The following is a 16,204-nucleotide window of genomic DNA, read 5'->3' as shown; positions in this document are numbered from 1 at the left end:
CAGGCAGATTCTTAACCACCGCGCCACCAGGGAAGCCCCTTAGATCTTTTTTTGATTGCTTTGATAAAAAGGTGGAGAAAAGGGTGAGGAAAAGCAAAAGGGGGTGAATATAGCCCTGAGTGATGCAGGCCACTCATGAAACCCAGCTGTCTTCAGGAACCCCTCTGGGGCCCAGAATATACAAACCAGGACTGAATGATGGCATATGGTTGTCTGTTGAGAATACTCCACTGGAGGGTGTGGGGTGAGATGTGTGAGGGTAACAATCTTGCCAGATGACAGTCACGGGCATGAGGGATCTTTAGTTGCAGCATGCGTGCGGGATCTAGCTCCCTGACCAGGGATCGAACCCGGGTCCCCTGCACTGGGAGCGAGGAGTCTTACCCACTGGACCACCAGGGACGTCCCGAGAAGAGAAATTGTCATATTTACTGAATACTTACATGTATTCCAGGCATTGTACTAAGCTCGTTACATGTGTTGGCATATTTGAGTCTCCCAATCATCTGTAAGGTAATATTATCTCATTTGACAGACGTGAAAGGAAACTGAGTCTCTGTGAGGAGAATTAACCCAAGACTGGGAACCTTCTCACCCCCTGACCCCCTGCCCTCCCACCCCTTACAAGCCGCCTCTGTAGTTTGCTCTGTCTGGAACTATGTGACGTTCATTATGGAGCCTCAAGGGTGACTGTACCCAAGAATCCATGATTTCTAAGCGAATGGGTCATTTTGCTTTGGATCAGAGACTAGCTAAGGGGAGATGGGCCCCAGTGGGTGTTAATTCCTAGCACAGAGAGCATTTGGATGGGGAAGTGAGACCCAGGTTGCTTTTAAGCACATTTTCATTTTCTCCCCTCCCTCCCCTTCCAAATTAGGGTGAAGGTTGCCGAACTGTCCCCCTGGCTGGACATGTGGGGTTTGACAGCTTGCCCGACCAGCTGGTGAATAAGTCAGTCAGCCAGGGCTTCTGCTTCAACATCCTGTGCGTGGGTGAGTATTTCCATAGCAGGAAATTCTATTACAGAATATGGATCCTTAATGGCTGGGTGTGGCTCTGCAGGTCATTAGGTTCAATAGTGTGTCATTCTGATCTATTTGCAGGAGTGTTTCTGCCCCTCTTCTTCTTTTATCCCTCTGCTTGTTTTGGTGAGCTGCTGGCTGTAGTTACATTTTTCCCTGCCCAGACCAGAATGCGGGGCCATACCTTGGGGGGAGCTGAGCTGTGTGACACCCAGTGGAAACTCTGTAAGGGAGCTGTCTGGCTCAACTACTCTTATCAGGTTTGTTCTGACTGCAGAAAATAGGAGCCAGGGCAGAATTGGGAGGGAGGTAATGGCTGTGAAAAGATGCCTGCTTACCAGCTGTGGGCAGTGGGTTGGGTCTGTCTGTTTCCTCTGCAGCCCTGCTGTGCTTGGTACAGTTTGAGCTCTGTGCAGGGACCACACAGCTGTGTGCCAAGTTCTTTTTATTCCCTTTAAGTGTATCTGTGCCTGGACCTTTAGTCTCAAGTGTGGGAACCATGTCTTAGTCACCTCTACTGTGCTAATTACAGCACAAAGAGAGTTCAATAATGTATGTGAAATGAATGCATGAATTATCCCCGCAGGAACCACTCACTACATTTCTCAAACCCTTTCCCGTGTTAACAATTTAGTCCTTACTAGGACTCTGGGAAGTGAACAGACCAAGTGGCATTCATATCCTCATGGAACAGACGGAGACCAAGAAACTCGGGGGGATAAGGGACTTAGCTGAGGCAACACAGAATAAGTGGCAGAGCCATGACAAGGACCCAGGTCTGCCTGACCCTTTGTCCCTCCCACTGCTTCGGTAACCGCTGCCAGAGACATCTCTTGAGAATGCAGAAGCACTTTGGAAACTGTCAAGCACCAACCAAACAAATCTCAGGAACAGCAAGCAGTTCCTTGACGTTCTTTGAGAATCTGTCCTTAGACCTTAAATAATCCCAAATTTGCAAACATGATCACAGTGTATAATTTTCACTATACAGTGCGGTAAGGCATACCTGCATGTTTTTAGTGACGTACCTCCAAACCTTAATGATTCTATAAATACCATAATAATGGCAGTTTTCATGCTGGTCGGAACACTCAAAACACTTTTGCTAATTGCCTTTTCCTATTTTTGTATAGAGCATACGGGGAATTCATTCATACTGAGGGTGTGAACCACTACTGAATTGGGTATTCTACTCTCTAATGTAGTCTAAAGTTCTGTTTTGTAACTAAGGTCATTCATTTTCTTGGACTCTTTGTTTTTTCTTCTCCCTCCCTGGCACTCCTCAGATCATTTTCTGTCGGAGAATTAGCTACACGCTCAAGGACAAGTAGAGAAAACAAAGCCACTTCTAAGTATGGTTGACAGGCAGTCAGCTAGGCTCACTCACTAGTGAAATGACTCACTCTCATGCACCAGCTTTGGAACCTATGAGATGAAAATATGTGCTTCACAGATTTACATATCATGGGCCTGAGAGTCCAGATCTAGGCTGTTAATTCTTCAAATGCCAAAAGTCTACCCATGGTTACGATGAGGTGCTATTAGGAGAGGGATACAAAATAAACAGCAGTCATGGTGATCGACATCAAGATCAAATGCCATCACATCCAATATTAGCACTGCCAGATCTCTCCCATCTTTGGCTGATGGCCAGCTTATTTCACATAACATTTGATTACTGAAAAACTTCCACACAAACATATTGGAGTCCCTTGGCATTCCTCCCAGAGCTCCGGGTGACCTGCACTGAAGTTGAGGGGATGAGAAGTGAAGTGACAGGCCCACCTTCATCAGCCTCTCACACCAAGTGCAATTGGGTGGGCTAGTAAAGCTTTAGGAGGGAGGCCGCATAGGTCAGAATGGCTCTCTGAGGGCGGCAGCGTAGGGTAATTGGACATGTGGACCACAGGCTCCCCTAGGGCCCGGAGGAAGAGGCAGCCAAGCTCAAGGCAAAGTGAGCAGGAGAAATATTTATTTATTTATTTATTTATTATTTTTATTTTTGGCTGCGTTGGGTCTTCGCTGCTGCGCGCGGGCTTTCTCTAGTTGCAGTGAGTGGGAGCTACTCTTCATCACGGTGCGCAGGCTTCTCATTGCGATGGCTTCTCTTGTTGTGCGGAGCACGGGCTCTAGGCGTGCAGGCTTCAGTAGTTGGCGGCTCGCAGGCTCAGTAGCTGTGGCCCACAGGCTCTGTAGCTGTGGTGCACGGGCGTAGTTGCTCCGCGGCATGTGGAATCTTCCCGGACCAGGGGTGGAACCCGTGTCCCCTGCACTGGCAGGCGGATTCTTAACCACTGCACCACCAGGGAAGTCCCAAGTGGGAGAAACAGTAACCCCTACCCACCCAGGCATCGTACATATGCAACTGCTTCACTGTGCACCTGCGGGCATGGAATCACTCAACTGCCCAGGACAGACCCTCCAAGAGGGGAAGGGTAGAAAGGAGACCCTCACACCCAAGGAGTCACCTCCTCTCTCTCTGTCTCTACTTATGAAGTTTCAGGAAACGGCTGCCCTAATAGCTCCCCTCTTAGCCGTGCAGGTGCACCCCTTGGATGCACCCACCCAGACTGGGTTAACTGCATTCCCCATCCCTGATCCAAAAAAGCCTGCAACTCATGCATCCCCCTCTCTGGCTGGGCTCACAAGCCTGTCATTGCTCTGAGAACCCACAATTTGGGCCAAAGTCACAGACGGCTTACGGTGGCTCTAAGGCTGCAATCTCAGCCCAGCCGTGGGGCTGGGTAGCGTCACCGACGTGGCGAAGGATCCATAGCTTGGCTGCTGAAGGTGATCGTTTCTCTCGCAGGACCTTCAGTGACCATACTTTCATGCCTACTGCCTGTGCATAACGGTCAGCTTTACTCCCTTAATGATGATTATAAAACGGTTCTGTTTGGGCATAGAATATGTTTCCCCAAAGGATTTTCTTTTCTTTTCTGATAGGGCATTTTAAGTGTAAAATTATGGTAACACTGGCTTTGGTTATTAACAGAGATCTAGAATATTTTTATCACAGTATTGTTTATTGTGCTGGGCTGCTGATCAGAGGCCCCAGCCTAGTGGAGTGAGTACCCTCCGTGCATAAGTGTGCATGTGCATGCTGGGATTGAGAGGGGGAATTTTTATGAATCAAGAGCGTAATTTATACATAAGGGCACTGATGATGACACCTACGATCGTTATTTTTAGAGGGCCAGGCACATGGGTGTGAGCATATTATGGCTCCTCTCCAACAGACGCTGTGGTTGACAGTAATTACCGAGTGGGCTGAGGTCCCCCTCCCGTTCTAAAAAATCTACTAGCCCACTCCCAGTCTACTAGCTTAGCTTTGGAAATCACTAGGATCCCAGGATTCTAGATATAGTACAGGAGGCGTTGGAGGAACCACTAGAGTCAGCAGTGCAAACGTTCTGCTGGGAAAGAGCCCCAAAGAGACTCAGCCCTCCGAATGTGCCAGCAACAGAGAATGCCTGTGACGAGCACAAAGGGTCATAATGATAATATTTACTTTGAAACTGCTCAGGATTCCAGGCTCAACTGGGCTCTGTTGAACTTGGAAAAAAAAACATACAAGAGAAGCAGGATTGAGGCTCAGTGCAGGAGGAGAGGAAGGGCAGCTAGCATTCTCTCAGGGTCAGGGAGCGATGGTTTCATCTCTCCGTCTCTGGGAGAGGCAGCCGTCCACCTGTCTAAGACAGGCTGCCAGCGGTGGTGTGCTGGTCAGCGTCAAACAACCCACTCTCAGGAGAAAAGTTGCCGTGGTTTGTAGCATTTACCAATTTTTGTGCTGTCGTTATTCCCACCATAGCTGGTTTTAAGCTGCCAACATGACATCACTGCACATGGGCTTGGGAAGAGCTGCAGGAAGCCGGGCGAGCCGGCTCCAGCACACCACTGTTTGCCAGGTCTCTGCAAGATCAGGAGGAAGTAGAGGGCAAGGTCACAGAGCCAGGCAGGACCTCGTCCCCATCCATAGGCTCCCTTGGCCAACAGGAGTTCCTGGAGAGTTCCCTTTTGGACACCTTCCGGTTGAACTCAAAGACGTTTCTCTTGGTTTATTCCAACATTCGGAGCCGGAAGAGACTAGCTCCTGATCATTGCTGCATCCCCGGCTCCTAAACCTGTGCCTGGCTCCTATTAAAGGTTCTAAATATTTGTTGAATGACTGAATGAAACAACATATCACACCTATGGGACGCACTAGAACATGCATGGGCTCCAGTGTCAGACTGCCTGCAGTCAAATGCTGGCATTGCCACATACTACTTTCGTGACCCTGGGCCAGTTTCTTCCTCCACATTTTATAGATGAGGAATGTGACGTGCAGAGAGACGGAAGAGCAGGGGCACATTCACATAGCTAGGAAGTGGCTTGGTTAATCCATCTGTAAATTAAGGACAAATAGTAGTATTATCTAATACACAGCCTTATTTTAGGGAATAAATGAGGAAATATATGTAAGGTATTTACAGTGGTGCCCACATAGTAAGTGCTCCAGAAGCAATAGCTGTTATTATTACTACTCAAACCTGCTCATTTTATGGAAAAAAGAGACTGGAGTCCAGAGAAGGGGAAGGGCTAGGCTTAGGTCACAGTTATTTAGTGATAACCTGCCTGGGACTCTGCATTTCATCACTTGCAAGGACTTAATTGCACAAGGTACCAGAGGATGCAAATGTTAACAGCAGCTGAGGAAAAGGGCTAAGCTTTTCTTTGTCACAGTGGTTTTGAACTCAGGGTAGAGAGGTCAACATCAGACTAGCCCAGGGAGTATAGTTTGAAAAAGCATATTTCATATTCCATGTTTTAAGTTGAATTCTTTTTTAAAAACCTGGTGTTTCCAGGATCCTATCTACATTAAGTCAAGTGAGAGGAAATCCTCTGGGCTGGTGGAGATGATTTAAAAAGGGTTAAGAAACCCCGCTGTACACTCTGAGGAGGGAGGAGGAGAGAGAAATTGACCCCTCGGGACTCCTCAGGTTCCCTGCTGGAATCTAATTGCCAAGTCCCCACCTTCTTGCAGGGGTGTGGAATCTGCTGACCTGATCTGAGTTGAGCCGAGAGTGGCTCCCCTCCCCCCCTCGGTACTGGGCCCAGGACAACATCCCAGGCTCAGGCTGGGTCTGTGCCAGCCATCGAGAGAGAGCTCCCACCCCTCCCCTCCCCCAGGCTCCACATTGATGGAAAACTGGAACGGGAGCACTCGATAGCAATGGGACAAGCACACTTGATTTTCTGCCCTCTTCTCATGTTGCATTTATCACAGTTCCCTAGACACCCGCCGGGCCTTTTCTTCCAGGCACTCATCATTGAGCATCTAATTTCCACAGCCCTTTTGCACTGGCAGGCATCCGGGTGGTCATTTTCCCCGTTGCCCTGCCCCGCCCGGCCCACCCGGCCTCCCTTTCTACAGCTGCGCAAACAGGGCGGGCCCTTCCCTCTGTGGTACTGCTCCTGAGGCCTCTGCGTGAGCCTCTTGCTAGGCGCTCCCGGGGAGCACCAGAAGTTGCCCATCCCCTGCTCTCTGAGAAGTCTTAGGATCAGGGAGTCAGGGGGCCAGCTCTGGGTGCTGGGGAGTCAGGGCCCGCCACGATCTAGGAGCTGCGGGGCGTTCAGCAGAGAGCTCACAGAACAGGACAGAGGGTCTGAAAGTGGGGATGTACACGGACAATTTATTAGGCACGTACAAAGACCGGCGGAAATGTAGCTTAAGCTTCACCGCCCAGAGGGAAGGCGAGTTAGGGAGAGGCAGCCGCCCTGTGTTCCCTCTCAGAGGTGCTGGCCCCTTTGCAGTGGAGCGGCACCCGCACCTTGGGCGGGGAGGGGGGCGATTTATTCCGTTGCTTAGCCAAGTCTGCCACCTCCCATGGCAAAGGCCCCCCGCGCCTCACCAAATTTTTCTGGGGACCCAAATACTTCCTGTTCCTTTAGGGAGGGAAAAAAGGGCCTCTTCTGGGAGAGTCTTTGCTGCTAATAGGTATAGCAGACCCTGGCTGGAAGCACGATCTGTGTGAGGAACCATTTCCCTGCACCTTGGCAATCAACCACATTAGTCAGACCTGGCTATGAAATTGGGCTGGGGGGCCGGGTAGCCAGGCTGAGTTGAATGTTCTCCTTGTTTTCTCTCTCTCTCTCACTGATCTCTCCACATACAGAAAGCTCTCAGCATAGACAGATATTTTTAAAAGCACCTCCTGCCTTCATAGCTCATTATTGGGGATAAAAGAGGTTTGCAAGATGCAAAGCTAGACACACCCAGAGGTGGGAGGGGAGATGGACCATTTACGGTTATTGGTTGTGCAGCTCTAACCCTAGCCCTGGACTGCCGTGCAGATATGTGCTGTTGGTCACAAGAGGGGACTTGCCAGGCCAGGATTTGCCCAGGGCAAACCCACTCCCCCCATTCCCAACTGGGAAGATGTGTCAGTTCTCACATCTCAAGGGTTGGGAGCAGGGAAAGGGAGAAGAGGGGTGATGATAGCAGAACAGCAGGGTAGCCCGGGTCTTCAAAGCGCGGTCCTTGGTTCCTGGCCGTGACTTGACATCCTCTGCGTCTCTCAGGAATAACCTCCACAAACGTTCACCAGTTCCCGCAGCCCTTCCCCCACTCGTCGCCCTGGTTTCGAAAGCCAGTGGTTTTGAAATTCCAGGGGTTTTATTTATTAGTATCCCGCAGGCTGTTAGTTAAACAAACAATTGACTGGCTTGTTTGAAATTTAAAGGGAAGAGTAATTTGTGGCCTGCTAAATTCCCTCTCCATTAGCTAAAAATGGTCTCCCCACTGGGATACATATCTGGGTGCTGTCTGGGTCTGGCAGGGAGAGGTGGGGACTGAGAGGAGAGGATATTTATTTGATGAGGGACTGCTGTCCCTTTCTTTTAAACTTGAAAATAGCCCTTAAATTTTTATTATGAAAGCTATACACGTTCCTTGTAGAAAACTTGGAAAATAGAGAAAAGCATAAAGAAAGAAGTGAAAAGCGCACATAACCCCACCACCCAGACATGACCGTTGGTAAGAGTACGTTGTATGCACTTCCAGTCTTTTTCTAGGCATAACTCTACCTCGCCATCACTGCCTTTAACATGGTTTCTTTTTCTGACTATAAAAACAATGCATACTCAATTTTCAAATAACACAAAAATATGAAGACTAAGAGAAAAATTACCCCAGTTCCACTGTCCCGAGATGACCACTGCTAATATGTTGGTGCAGTTCCTTATACTGTTTTTCACTTAACTGAGATCAAATAGTCCATGTAGTTCTATGTGCGCTTCACTTAGTGTCTTACCGTGTACATTTTCCCATGTCAGTGAATATGCATCCGAAACATGATGTGTAATGGCTGCGTGGTCATTGTGTGAATGCATCATAATTCATTCTTTTGTTTTTCAGGAGAGACAGGTTTGGGCAAGTCCACCCTCATGGACACCCTGTTCAACACCAAGTTCGAGGGGGAGCCAGCCACCCACACACAGCCGGGTGTCCAGCTCCGGTCCAATACATATGACCTTCAAGAAAGCAACGTGGGGCTAAAGCTCACCATTGTTAGCACAGTGGGCTTCGGGGACCAGATCAACAAGGAGGACAGGTAAGGGAGGCGGTGGGGTGGGGAGGCTAGTGGGAGGCCACGGGGAGGAGTTCACCACTGGGGTCCCGCTGGACCTCTCAGATGATGCAGGCAGGCAGCAGAGAGCTCACTAGCGCCGCCTCCGCCCAGGGTCTCTGTCTATTTCAGTGTTCTACTCCACACGCTTTGCCCAAGGCAGGATGTCTTTCTGTTCCATTCGGCAGACATTTATTGAGCCAGGTACTGCTGTGCTCTGACAATCTAAAAAGGAATGACCTTGTCTCTGCCCTTGAGGCAAAGACTCACGGGGAAACCTGGTCTTAAACAAACAAGTTCCTTTGAGTGTGACCTGCTCTGTAAAGGACAGGGTACACAGAGGTAAAGGACAAGCTACAATGAGAACGTGAAGGAGAGAACAATCAGCTCCATGCAGGGAGGTCAGGGAGGCCTGCACAGAGGAGGTGCCCCTGAGCTGGCCTTTGAAGGGTGAACGATTTTGCTGGACAGACAAGGGAAGGTTGGGAACAGCATCCCGGGCAGGGACAGCTGCTTGTACAAAGGCAAAGGGATGTGGAAGACTGTGGCATGTTCTAGGGGACTGAGCTTGCTCTGTTTGGCTAGACCAGGGGTAGAGTTACTGTGAAGCTAGTGAAGCTTGTTTCAGGGCCCTCAGTTGCACACGTGCCTCCAGAGCCCTGGAACTAATTTCTAGTCATTGTGTTGTTTGATCTTTCTTGGAGGGCCCTTCAAATCATGTAAACCTAGGGCCCCACGATACCTGCTGTGCTCCTGGGCCGGTGCTTGGCGTGAGCTGGGGGAAAAGTGAGGGGAGATGAGCCTGAAGAGGTAAGCAGGGACCAGGTCATGGAGGGGTTGTAGAATGTGTAGATAAGGAGCCACTGAAAAGCTTTATGAAGTAGAATGATGTAGTCGAATTGGCCTTTGAAGAGGGGGCTTTGGGATAGTGTGGAGATAGGCTGGAGAGCAGGAAGACCAATTAGGAGACTGTTGGACCAATTTGATTGAGGCCAGCAGTGAAACAGGTGCTGAGACAGGGAAGAGGAGACAGATTTGATAACTACTGAGTAGGTAGACTCAACAGGACTTGGGGGTTGGGAAGGCAAAAGAAGAACCTAGAATGAGGCTTGGATTTCTGGCTTTGGAGAGTGGACAGATGGTGGCGGCATTCAGTAAGAGTTACCATAAGAGAACCAGGTTTAAGAAGAATCAGCTCTGTTTAGGACGTGTTGAGTTTGAGCTGCCTGCGGACCATCGAGAGAGGAGATGACCTTTATCGGTAGTCAGCTGCATATGCAGGGTTAGAGCTGGAAACAGACTTGGGTTATCAAGGTACAGGTGATATGTTCCAGCCACAGACACACGTAAGATCATCCAGGGACTGGAGCCGAGTGAGATGAACGCTGGGCTAAAGATAAAAACCTGAGGATGTTAAGTCAGCAGATGGAGGGAAAGACATCCTGGAAAGAGACCGATCTGGAATAAGCAGAGAGGTAGGAGGAGAGACTGTGGGTGGTTGAGAACGGTGTGCCAGTGAGGGCTGGAGTGAGAGGCTCAGATGAGGACGAGATGAGGGCTGGGTTGAGGGAGGGGGAGGGCGTCAGGCATCATCTGCGTTTAACTAAAAGTCACATGGTTATCACAGGTGCTCTTCGCAGAAAAGGTCATTCATCATTTTGAGCAAAGTGTCTGCTCATCCTTTGAGGATTCCCTTGCTTCTCAGATGAACTGTATCCCAAATTCTTCTATTTCTCCCTTAAAATAACAACAGCCATACTCATTTCCTTATAATGAATAAATATATTTAGCTCCTTAATAATTGAACTGAATTCTGTTTTCCATTTGAAATTCTAGACGAAGGACACCTCTGCTTTGTATAGGCCTGCTTATTGTGCTAATCTTGTTTGATGGAGAATAAATTAAACCCTGGGGAAAGGGGATATTTGGGTCACAATATGAGTGATTAATCTCAGCTGCAGATTGCTCGGCATCTCCTCCAATAAATTTTTCACAGTTCTCAGTAACATATAGTCGACATATCTAACATTGGAAAACGCCTGCATAATGATGGTTTGGGAGGGCCAAACTGATAGAGGCCCTTAGAGGCTAATCTACTTCTCTTATATTTTTAATATCCTTACTGTTTTTCCTGATTATAAATGTGATACATGCTTATATCAAATAATACAAACTCGCATAAGTAAAAATGAGAAGCCTCCGGGAAATGGGCTGGGGAACAGGAGTGGAGTAAGCTCCAGGGATTTGTAATAAAAAGCCATGTTTTCTCCATTCTGACAGGGCCATGAGAACATAGATAGGTCAGTGCAGCTGCACTGAAAGAGAGCATCAGAAGGCCCTGCTTTACCCAGGGTGCAGGGGCAAACTGAGAAGAGCAGTGACGAAGGCCATATCCTGGAGAAGGGCACCATTTGAAAGCTGCTGAAGCAAAAGGAACTCGAGAGCGAGACAGAGGACAGGCTGGAAAGGGATGTGCTTAGGAACTTAGGCTTTGGTCTCAGACAGACCTAGGTTCAAATCCCACCTTGCTACTTATTAGCTCAGGGATCTTGGACAAGCGTTTTGTACTGGTCTCAGCCTATCCATAACCAATGTTGCGGCTGGACCGGCCCTTGTGGTTCTTATTATGATTGCAAGACGCCCTCAGTAATAACCATCAGGAAACTTGAAGGGGAGAAAAGGGTTTATTACTCACAGGTTCTGGAAAGGACAAGTCACACCTGGGGCTACACAGCGAGGTAGAGGGTAGAGAAAGAGAGAGAGAGCACCTGGGCCTGGGGTTCTGCTTTCATAGGGATCGAGGGTAGGCGGCCTGTGGTTTTGCGGGCTTAATCTTTATTGGTGAATGTAAAACATAAGAGCGGGAATTTAACACGTGGGGAGAGAAAAAAACAGATGGCCTAAATGGTCAGTTATAGAAATCCACCAATATCTTTAAAACAGGAAGCTTGGGGTGGGGGGGAGATGGACGGGGCTGGTTCCTTATCTTTCTGTGGCTGGCAGTGTGTGTATTCGAGATAGCTGTCCTTGAAGTAGGTGCCTTTTTGAAGTGGATGCCTCCGAAATCAAAGCTTAAATCAGACACTCGCGTTACAAAAATGCAAGTTACAACTGTCAGGGCTTACACTACAACTAGGCACTTAAATTCTCTATGCCTCAGTTTTCTGTAAAGTAGGGATGATGATAATGCTGATATCTAACCAGAGGGTTATGGGTGAGGCATACTCCACGTGGATGGCACAGGAAACGCTTAAACAGTGCCTGGCACGGGGTAACTAACGAACAGAAGATATTGTTATGATCATGACTTTTATTGGTAGAAGAATCAAGGGAGAGTTGTATTATGTAGCATATGGGAGGGAATGATAAATAGTGTCCAGGAAGATAAAAACTGAAAAATATCCATTGGGTTTGGCAACATGAAGGTCATTAATACACTTAGGAATAATAATTCCAGGGAAATCGTGGGTAGAAACTAGATTGCCATGAGTGAATGGGAGGTAAGGAAGTAAAGGCATCAGAATAGCAAAAGGAGGGACTTCCCTGATGGCGCAGTGGTTAAGAATCCACCTGCCAGTGCGGGGGACAGGGATTCGAGCCCTGGTCCGGGAAGATACCACATGGCATGGAGCCACTAAGCCTGTGTGCGACAACTACTGGGCCTGTGCTCTAGAGCCCGTGAGCCACAACTACTGAGCCCGTGCACCTAGAGCCTGTGCTCCACAACAAGAGAAGCCACCACAATAAGAAGCCTGTGCACCACAACGAAGAGTAGCCCCCGCTCGCCACAACTAGAGAAAGCCTGTGCCCAGCAACCAAGACCCAACGCAGCCAAAAATAAATAAATAAATAAATTTATTTTAAAAAAAAGAATAGCAAAAGGAGCAATTGAACAGAAAAATGAGTCCAAGATCAAATCCATGTTTATATGGGAATTTAGCATTTGTAAGTTAGCAAGGAAAGAATGGACTATTCAAGAAAACGTGCTGGGAAAATAGGCCATCCGTTAGGAAAAAATAAGATGAGACCGTCCCACACAAACACCATTCACAAAAATAGATTCCAGTTGGATTAAAAACAACTTCTAAAAATATGAGGAAAACATATAGGAGAATATTCTTATAACTTTGGGGGTAGAGAAGGCTTTTCTTCTCTTTTTTTTTAACATCTTTATTGGAGTATGATTGCTTTACAATGGTGTGTTAGTTTCTGCTTTATAACAAAGTGAATCAGCTATACATATACATACATCCCCATATCTCCTCCCTTTTGCTGTTTCCCTCCCACCCTCCCTATTCCATCCCTCTAGGTGGTCACAAAGCACCGAGCTGATCTCCCTGTGCTATACGGCTGCTTCCCACTAGCTATCTATTTTACGTTTGGTAGTGTATATATGTCCATGCCACTCTCTCACCCTGTCACATCTTACCCTTCCCCCTCCCCCTATCCTCAAGTCCATTCTCTAGTAGGTCTGTGACTTTATTCCCATCTTGCCCCTAGGTTCTTCATGACCTTTTTTTTTCTTTCTTAGATTCCATATATACGTGTTAGCATACGGTATTTCTTTTTCTCTTTCTGACTTACTTCACTCTGTATGACAGACTCTGGGTCCATCCACCTCACTACAAGTAACTCAGTTTCGTTTCTTTTTATGGCTGAGTAATATTCCTTTGTATATATGTGCCACATCTTCTTTATCCATTCATCCGATGATGGACACAGGTTGCTTCCATGTCCTGGCTATTGTAAATAGAGCTGCAATGAACATTTTGGTACATGACTCTTTTTGAATTATGGTTTTCTCAGGGTATATGCCCATTAGTGGGATTGCTGGGTCGTGTGGTAGTTCTATTTTTAGTTTTTTAAGGAACCTCCATACTGTTCTCCATAGTGGCTGTATCAATTTACATTCCCACCAACAGTGCAAGAGTGTTCCCTTTTCTCCACACCCTCTCCAGCATTTATTGTTTGTAGATTTTTTGATGATGGCCATTCTGACCGGTGTGAGATGATACCTCATTGTAGTTTTGATTTGCATTTCTCTAATGACTAATGATGTTGAGCATTCTTTCATGTGTTTGTTGGCAATCTGTATATCTTCTTTGGAGAAATGTCTATTTAAGTCTTCTGCCCATTTTTGGATTGGGTTGTTTGTTTTTTTGATATTGAGCTGCATGAGATGCTTGTAAATTTTGGAGATTAATCCTTTGTCAGTTGCTTCATTTGCAAATATTTTCTCCCATTCTGAGGGTTGTCTTTTCGTCTTGTTTATGGTTTCCTTTGCTGTGCAAAAGCTTTCAAGTTTCATTAGGTCCCATTTGTTTATTTTTGTTTTTATTTCCATTTCTCTACGAGGTGGGTCAAAAAGGATCTTGCTGTGATTTATGTCATAGAGTGTTCTGCCTATGTTTTCCTCTAAGAGTTTGATAGTGTCTGGCCTTACATTTAGGTCTTTAATCCATTTTGAGTTTATTTTTGTGTATGGTGTTAGGGATTGTTCTAATTTCATACTTTACATGTAGCTGTCCAGTTTTCCCAGCACCCCTTATTGAAGAGGCTGTCTTTTCTCCACTGTATATTCTTGCCTCCTTTATCAAAGATAAGATGACCAGATGTGCGTGGGTTTATCTCTAGGCTTTCTATCCTGTTCCATTGATCTATATTTCTGTTTTTGTGCCAGTACCATACTCTCTTGATGACTGTAGCTTTGTAGTATAGTCTGAAGTCAGGGAGCCTGATTCCTCCAGCTCCGTTTTTCTTTCTCAAGATTGCTTTGGCTATTCGGGGTCTTTTGCGTTTCCATACAAATTGTGAAATATTTTGTTCTAGTTCTGTGAAAAATGCCAGTGGTAGTTTGATAGGGATTGCATTGAATCTGTAGATTGCTTTGGGTTGTAGAGTCATTTTCACAATGTTGATTCTTCCAATCCAAGAACATGGTATATCTCTCCATCTATTTGTAGATGCGTAGAATCAGTTGGGGAGTGTTCCTCCCTCTGCTGTATTTTGGAAGAGTTTGAGAAGGGTAGGTGTTACCTCTTCTCTAAATGTTTGATAGAATTCGCCTGTGAAGCCATCTGGTCCTGGGCTTTTGTTTGTTGGAAGATTTTTTTTTAAATTTATCATTTATTTTTGGCTGCGTTGGGTCTTCATTGCTGCGCGCAGGCTTTCTCTAGTTGCAGTGAGCGGGGGCTGCTCTTCATTGTGGTGCGTGGGGGCTACTCTTCGTTGTGGTGCGTGGGCTTCAGTAGTTGTGGCTCGCAGGCTCCAGAGCGCAGGCTCAGTAGTTGTGGCACACGGGCTTAGTTGCTCCACGGCACGTGGGATCTTCCCGGACCAGGGCTCGAACCTGTGTCCCCTGCATTGGCAGGCGGATTCTTAACCACTGTGCCACCAGGGAAGTCCTGTTGGAAGATTTTTAATCACAGTTTCAATTTCAGTGCTTGTGATTGGTCTGTTCATATTTTCTATTCCTCCTGGTTCAGTCTTGGAAGGTTGTGCATTTCTAAGAATTTGTCCATTTCTTCCAGGTTGTCCATTTTATTGGCATAGAGTTGCTTGTACTAATCTCTCATGATCCTTTGTATTTCTGCAGTGTCAGTTGTTACTTCTCCTTTTTCATTTCTAATTCTATTGATTTGAGTCTTCTCCCTTTTTTTCTTGATGAGTCTGGCTAATGGTTTATCACTTTTGTTTATCTTCTCAAAGAACCAGCTTTTAGTTTTATTGATCTTTGCTATCGTTTCCTTCATTTCTTTTTCATTTATTTCTATTCTGATCTTTATGATTTTTTTCCTTCTGCTAACTTTGGGGGTTTTTTGTTCTTCTTTCTCTAACTGCTTTAGGTGTAAGGTTAGGTTGTTTATTTGAGATGTTTCTTGTTTCTTAAGGTAGGATTGTATTGCTATACACTTCCCTCTTAGAACTGCTTTTGCTGCATCCCATAGGTTTTGGGTCGTCGTGTTTTCATTGTCATTTGTTTCTAGGTATTTTTTGATTTCCTCTTTGATTTCATCAGTGATCTCTTGGTTACTAAGTAGTGTATTGTTTAGCCTCCATGTGTTTGTATTTTTTACAGAATTTTTTCTGTAATTGATATCTAGTCTTATAGCATTGTGGTCAGAAAAGATACTTGATATGATTTCAATTTTCTTAAATTTACCAAGGCTTGATTTGTGACCCAAGATATGATCTATCCTGGAGAATGTTTCATGAGCACTTGAGAAGAATGTGTATTCTTTGGTTTTTGGATGGAATGTCCTATAAATAGCAATTAAGTCTAGTCTTGTTTAATGTATCATTTAAAGCTTGTGTTTCCTTATTTATTTTCATTTTGGATGATCTGTCCATTGGTGAAAGTGGGGTATTAAAGTCCCCTACTGTGATTGTGTTACTGTCGATTTCCCCTTTTATGGCTGTTAGTATTTGCCTTATGTATTGAGGTGCTCCTGTGTTGGGTGCATAAATATTTACAGTTGTTATATTTTCTTCTTGGATCGATCCCTTGATCATTATGTAGTGTCCTTCTTTGTCTCTTGTAACAGTCTTTATTTTAAAGTCTATTTTGTCTGA

General features: G+C 46.3%; 1 protein-coding gene across 13 annotated transcripts in view; it reads left to right on the top strand.

The window, feature by feature from the left end:
* The window catches only part of SEPTIN6 (septin 6), a 69,908-nt gene that overhangs the window by 13,236 nt on the left and 40,468 nt on the right, over window positions 1-16,204 (top strand). For all 13 annotated transcript variants that reach the window (XM_059911451.1, XM_059911453.1, XM_059911449.1 and 10 more), the window contains 2 exons: window positions 878-992; window positions 8,422-8,617. In XM_059911451.1, the coding sequence (XP_059767434.1) occupies window positions 878-992; window positions 8,422-8,617 (311 nt within the window). The remainder of the gene's footprint in view (window positions 1-877; window positions 993-8,421; window positions 8,618-16,204) is intronic.

This window comes from Balaenoptera ricei, chromosome X, assembly GCF_028023285.1.
Source record: "Balaenoptera ricei isolate mBalRic1 chromosome X, mBalRic1.hap2, whole genome shotgun sequence".
In the NCBI taxonomy this organism is placed as follows: domain Eukaryota; kingdom Metazoa; phylum Chordata; class Mammalia; order Artiodactyla; family Balaenopteridae; genus Balaenoptera; species Balaenoptera ricei.
This window is presented reverse-complemented; position numbering and strand designations above follow the sequence as displayed.